General features: G+C 56.3%; 1 protein-coding gene across 1 annotated transcript; it reads right to left on the bottom strand.

The window, feature by feature from the left end:
- Positions 1-4,790: 4,790 nt before the first annotated feature.
- On the bottom strand, positions 4,791-5,992 carry LOC121341363 (zinc finger protein 436-like). Its single transcript, XM_041414814.1, is given in 4 exon segments — positions 4,791-5,290; positions 5,375-5,609; positions 5,612-5,770; positions 5,896-5,992. Coding segments are annotated over 4 exon segments (933 nt in total). The 3' UTR covers positions 4,791-4,848.
- Positions 5,993-6,589: the final 597 nt, after the last annotated feature.

Here is a 6,589-nt window from a genome sequence, read left to right as displayed (position 1 = left end):
CATGGGAACATCCCTTGGGGACCAAGATCATCCTCCAAGTGCTGCAGGAATTGTCTGCAGGCTCCTGCAGTGCCTGGTGCAGCTCCCTTGCCAGAGGCACCCCAGGCCAGGGGGGCACATCTGGGCTGCTGTGTCTGCCTGTGGGGCTCCCTGTTCTGGGCAATGAGGAGGAGCCGCAGAGGCTCTGCAGGACTGACAGGATGGGCTTTGGGGCTGGCAGGAGAAGCTGAGGGACCTGGGCTGCTGGAGCTTCTGAAGAGGAGCCCCAGGGCTTATCCTGCAACTGCTCCAAGGGCACTTTTAGAGAACCACAGAATCAGCAGTGTTGCAAGGGTTGTTGTTGCCAAAGTGCAGGAGCTGGCACTTGGACTTGTTGAACCCCACATTGTTGGTTTTGGCCACAAAGCCTCACATTGTTGGTTTTGGATCCAGCCTGTCCAGGTCCTGGTGCTACCTGGACAGGCTGGATCCAAAACCCTGCTACCCTCCAGTAGATCAGCACTCACAGCCAACTTGGTACCACCATGGTTCCATGATACCCCAGAGAGTCCCAATGGTCTCCATGATTCCATGAGGCCTCCCAGTGTCACAATGTCCCTCTGCTTCCATGGGACCCCATGGTGTCACAAAGTCCCTTGGATTCTTGGGCCCTGCAGTGTCACAATGGCACCATGGTCCCCCCAGGTACTGAAGTGTCACAGTGGATCCTTGGTCCCACGAGGTCTGGCAGTGCAGAAATGCTCTCTTTGGTTCCACAGTGTCACAATGGCCTCTTGGTCCCAAGGGCCACCATGTTGTCAAACATGTTTCCTTCATTCCAGGAGTCCCTGAGGAGCAGCACTGGCCCCTTGGTTCCATGGGGCCCTGCAGTATCACAATGGCCCCATCGTGACACCAGGTCCTGCTCTGCCACAATGCTCTGCATGGTTTCACAAGGCCCTGCAGGGTCACAGTGGTCTCTTGGTTCCATGAGGCCTCAGAGTGCCACAAGGAATTCCGTGGTGCTGCAGTGTCACAATGGAGCCCTGGTGACACAAGATCCTGCAGTGTCATCAGGGACCCTTGGTTCCATGAGGCACCACAGTGTCACAATTGTTCCCTCAGTTCCCAGAGTCCTTGCAATGGAGCAATGGCCCCCTGATCCCATTGTCCCCAGGCTCTCCCAAGTGTCTTCCTGATTCCACAGTGGCACAATGGCCCCTTGGTTCAACAAGGCGCCGCAGTGTCACAGTGGCCTCTGTGGTTCCACCAGGACCCAGATGGTCACAATGGACTCCTTGCTTCCATCCAGCCCCCAGTGTCACAATGACCCTGTGAGTCTGTGGTACATTGTCATACACAGTGTCACCATGGTCCTCTTGGTGCCACCAGGCCCTGCAGTGACACAATGGCTCCTTGCTTCCCCAGGGCCGTAGAGTGTCACAATCATCAGAGAATCAACCAGGCTGGAAAAGACCTTTCCTGATCCAGGCCAGGAGCCATTTGCCTTCTTGGCCAGCTGGGCACACTGCTGGCTCAGGTCCAGCCTGCTGTCCATCAGTGCCCCCAGGTCCCTTTCTGCCTGCCTGCTGTCCAGCCACTCTGTCCCCAGCCTGTAGCGCTGCAGGGGTTGTTGTGGCCAAAGTGCAGGACCCAGCCCTTGGTCTTGTTAAACCTCACCTTGGGTTGGGTTTGGTCCCTGGATCCAGCCTGTCCAGGTCCTTGTGCAGAGCGCTCCTCCACTCCAGCATATCAACACTCTCAGCCAGCTTGGTATCACCACGGTTCCATGAGGCCCCAGAGTGTCACGATGGTCTTCATGATTCCATGAGGCCTCCCAGTGTCACAGTGTTCCTTTGGTTCCATGGGACCCCTTGGTGTCACAAAGTCCCTTGGATTCTTGGGCCCCACAGTGTCACAATGGATCCTTGTTTCCATGAGGTCTTGCAGTGCAGCAATGGATCCTTGGTTCCACATTGTCACCATGGCCCCTAGGTTCCACGAGGCCCTGCAGTGTCACAACGAACCTTTGATTGGATGGGGTTCCACCATGTCACAATGCTCCCTTGGTTCCACGAAGCCCTGCAGTGTCACAATGGTCTCCTTAATTCCATGGTGCCCTTGGTGCCATGAGTCTGTGAAGTGTCATAATGGTCTCTCCGTGGTTCCACAAGGTCAGTGTCACAATGGACCTTTGGCTCCATAGGGTCTCACAGTGTCACAATGGCCTCTTGATTCCATGACACCCCAAGGCATCATAATGGTCTCCACAGTTCAATGAGGCCCTGTGGTGTCACAATGGACCCTATGTTGGATGGGGCCTCTCAGTATCACAATGATCCCTACATTCCATGCAGCCACACAACGTCAGTACGGTCCCCTTGGTTCTATGAGGCCCAGCAATGCCACAGTGCCCTCCATGATTCCATGAGGCCCCACAGTGTCACAGGTGTCACAGGGCCCCACAGTGTCCCATGAGGCCCTAAAATGTCATGGTGGATCCTTGCTGTCACAAGGCACCACAGTGTCACCATGGTCCCTTGCTCTCACAGAGCCCCACAGTGTCACCGTGGTCCCTTGGTCTCACAGGGCCCCACAGTGTCACCATGGTCCCTTGGTCTCACAGGGCCCCACAGTGTCACCATGGTCCCTTGGTTCCATGGGCCCTGTGCTGCTGCATTCCCCCCTCCCCTTCTCAGGCCGCCCTGCCAGCTGAGAAATGCTCCTTGGGCCTTGCAGCCCCTGGGCTCAGCTCCTCTGCAGCTCAGCACAAACACTGTCTGCTCCAGGCACTGCTGCTGCCCAACCAGCTCCTGCTTTCTCTAGGAGGAGCCCTGGGAATTGGTTTTGTTCCTTCGGTGGCACAAGATCCCTGTTCCCACACTGCCAAAGAAAGCTGTTGATGCCAAGTGCGGCCAGGATGAACCATTGCTAGGACTGCAGCCCCTCTCTTGGGGCCCTACAAACAGCGTTCCAAAAGGAGCCCCTTGGAGCTCTCCTGGGCCAGCGACTCCCTCTGAGTGGGGCCTCTCCCAGCCGGGAACTCTCCCGTTTGCTGCACTCGGGGATCCCAAACAATGAGGGAGCCTGGGCCGATCCCCCCACTCCTCCAGGCTCAACCCTTCACCCGCTGGGGAGATGCCAAAGGATCCACAGGGAGCATTTCCTGCCCTCAGGGGAATTTCTCACAGGTGCCTTGCACTGACTCTTGGTGTCTGTGTGCACACAGGAGTGCCTGTGCTGGGGAAAAGGGGAAGAGATGCTGCTCTCTGAGGGGTTGGAGTGCTTGGATAGCTGAGTCAGTCACACCTGTAAGTCAGGTTAAATCATGAGGTCTAAGCTAAGTGAAATGCTTCTGAGAGTTGTTCTTTTGCTAAGTTTAATATAAGTTATAGGCTAAGTTAAATATTGTTAAGTGTTATTCCTCTTTTAAATTGCTAAGTCATAGGTTTTAAAGATAGGTTAAATACTGTTAAATACTGTTAAGTGCTGTTCTTTTGCTAAATTGTGAAGTTGAAGGCATCAGTTATGGTTAAGGTACAAGTTAATTCCTATTAACTTGGAACTCTGTTCAGCTTTTAGGCCATATTCCTTTTATCCTTGCCCTCACTGTCCTTGTGTCACACACACACACACACACACAGGGACAGTTCTTGGTTCATTTCTGATTTGATTACCTGGATTTGGTTTGGGTTTGTTGTTGCTTTGTTTCCCTGGTGTGCCTGTAGTGTCCAGTCAGGAGCGGAGTGACTCTTGCCAAGGAACTTTGTGGTGCTGTCCCTTAATATTAAATCTGGTTTTTGCTGCTCCTTTGCTGGGGATTTTTTCAGCGCTCTCAAGCCCTCGTTCGTAACAGGGTGAAGGAGCCCTGGCCCAGGCTCTGGCCCTGGGGGACACGGGGACACTGCCAGGGGGTCCCTGTGCCCCTGTCCCACACCCAGGGCCCTGGTCCCCCATCCCCGTGCCAGGCTCTGGCGTCGATCTTGTGGAACATCCTCTGGGGGAGGCTGCGGCACCAGGGGCGACCAGTGATCTCACAGCCCACTGTACAATGTCACAGCCTGCTCTGTGATGTCGCATCCAACTCTGTGGTGTCATACATCCACCCTCTGATGTCATAGTCTGCTCTGAGATGTCACAACCCACTCAGTGATAACTCACAGCAACAATGCGATATCATACAGCCAATCTGTGATGTCAAAACCCAGCCAGTGACATCACAGCCTGCTTTATGATGCTGTAGCTGCTTGATGACCTCACACAACAAGCTCTGTGATGTCACAGCCCAATCTGTGAGCTCACACAGCCCACACTGTGATGTCACACAGCCCCTTTCTGACATCACAGCTGCTCTGTGGCTCTGTGACACAGCCCCAGAGGTGCCGGAGGTGGACACCCTTAGGCCAATCCAGCCAGACCTGTCTCTCCTGGCACTGTTTGTCTTGGGGCTATCCTTGGACATAGGGCATTTTGGAGGTGGAACCTCAGTTTTGGCCATGGGTGCCTGGACAGGAAGAAGAGTTCTTTTCATTAGGAAGGAAAGCACAGAGCCCCAGTGTTTCAGAGGCACATGAGTCCCAGCCCTCAGGAAGACAAGGCCAGCCAGACTTGTCAGTCCTGGCAGCTTTTGTCTGGGAGCTATCCTTGGATATAGGGAATTCCAGAGGCAGTTGCCCAATTTTGGCCATGGGTGCCTGGTTGAGATGGATGGATTTTTCCCATAGGAAAGAAAAGCACATGGTCCCAGTGTTTCAAAGGCAGATGAGAGGCGGCCCCCAGGTAGCCAAGGCAGCGGCTCCTGCACTGGGGGATGGAGCTGGAGCAGCACACAAAGCTCTTCCCGCACTCGGGGCACTCGCAGGGCTTCCCTTAGCGGTGCCTCCGTTGGTGTTGGGTCAAGTGAGAGCTGCTGGAGAAGCTCTTCCCACACTGGGGACACTCGTAGGGCCTCTCCCCGGTGTCAATGTGCCGGTGAGTGACAAGATCAGAGTTCTCCCTGAATCCCTTCCCACAGTCGGGGCAGCAGAAGGGCCTCTCCTCTGTGTGGCTCTGATAGTGCTGGAAAAGATGGGAGTGGATCCAAAACCCCTTCCCACACTCAGAACATTCATAGGGCCTCTCCCCAGTGTGGATCTTTTGGTGGACAATCATGCTGGAACGCCGGCTGAAGATCTTCCCACACTCCCCACACTCGTGGGGCCTCTCTCCTCTGTGGGTCCTCTGGTGCTGGATCAGGGTGGAGCTCCGGCTGAATCTCTTCCCACATTCCTCACAATTGTGGGGCCTCTCGCCAGTGTGGATGCATCGGTGCCTGACAAGACTGCAGTTGTGCCAGAAGCCCTGCCCGCAGTCGGGGCAGCGGAAGGGCCTCTCCTCTGTTTGCGTGCGCTTGTGCAGGAGGAGATGGGAGCTGGTCTGAAACCTCTTCCTGCACTGATCACACTCGTAGGGCCGTTCCCCAGTGTGGGTCCTCTGGTGCTGGATCAGGCTGGATCTCCACCTGAAGCTCTTCCCACACTCCATGCAGGTGTGGGGCTTCTCCCCATCATGGAGCTGCTCATGGTCCACCAGCTCCGAGCTCTGGCTCCATCTCCGGCCACCTTCCCGGCCCAGGCTGGGTCTTTCCCCTCAGATCCCCGCGATCTGCGTTTGCAGCCCCTCCTGGTGCGGCATCTCCGGGGCTTTTCCTCCCCGTTGGGTTCCTTCACAGTGGAGCCGCACAAAACGGCCTCTGCCACGAGGTTCTGCTGTGGGGATTTGTCCTCCCTGCTCTCCATGCTCAGCTCCTGCTCTGGGGGAGGAAGGACAAGGAGAGGATGGGATGCACAGGCAGCATGGCTGTCATGTAGCCGGGGCTTTGCTGGGCTGGGAGACGGAGCAGCACAGAGGGGAAAGGGGCACTGACTTCCTCCTCACCTGCCTCAGTGTCCCGGGACATCTTCCTCTTCCTCACAGCTTCACAAGAACTGGCAATGGAAAATCCTGGTTTGGGGAAAGCAAGGGATGAGTACATTGACTTTGAAAATCCCTCTGCCCAAGCCCATCTCTACAAGTCACTGGCCCTCTGGGCTCCAGAAAAACCTCCCAAACACCAAGATTCAGCTCTAAAAAGCCTTCTTAGGAGTTCCCTATCCCTGGTCTCTCCCTTCGGATGTTCAGGGTTCCCCTCTGTCCCAGGTGTTGGCGTCGTCACCGGCCATCTGGGTTCCATAAAAGCCTCCCAAACACCAAGGCTGAGCTCTCAAAAAGCCTCCCAGCAATTCCCCGTCCCCGCTCCCTCCCCTCTGGTCTTCGGGGTTCCCCCTGTCCCAGCTGCTGGGGTCCCGCTTGCATTGGGGGTCCCCCTTCTCCTCGGTGCCCGCCCTCCCCAGGCTGCTGGGAGTCCCGGCAATCCCAAACGCTGCCCCCTCTTCGCTCTGCCCATTCGGGGGTGCCGGGGCTTTTTGGGCTCCCTGTTGGGCTCCCTTCTCCCCTCACTCTCTGCTCTGGGCTGCAGGGGCTCCAAGCAGTCCCCCCTGCCCCTCTCAAGGCTCTTGAGGCTCCCGCCAATGGCGGCGCTCCCCCCTCTCTGGGCTCCCCACTTTGGGCTCCTGCGGGACACAGGGCTCTG

The sequence above is a fragment of the Onychostruthus taczanowskii genome, unplaced genomic scaffold (genome assembly GCF_017590055.1).
Source record: "Onychostruthus taczanowskii isolate IOZ18803 unplaced genomic scaffold, ASM1759005v1 scaffold473, whole genome shotgun sequence".
NCBI classification, from domain to species: Eukaryota; Metazoa; Chordata; class Aves; order Passeriformes; family Passeridae; genus Onychostruthus; species Onychostruthus taczanowskii.
Note: the sequence above shows the minus strand (reverse complement) of the source record. Positions and strands in the feature narration are given on the sequence as shown.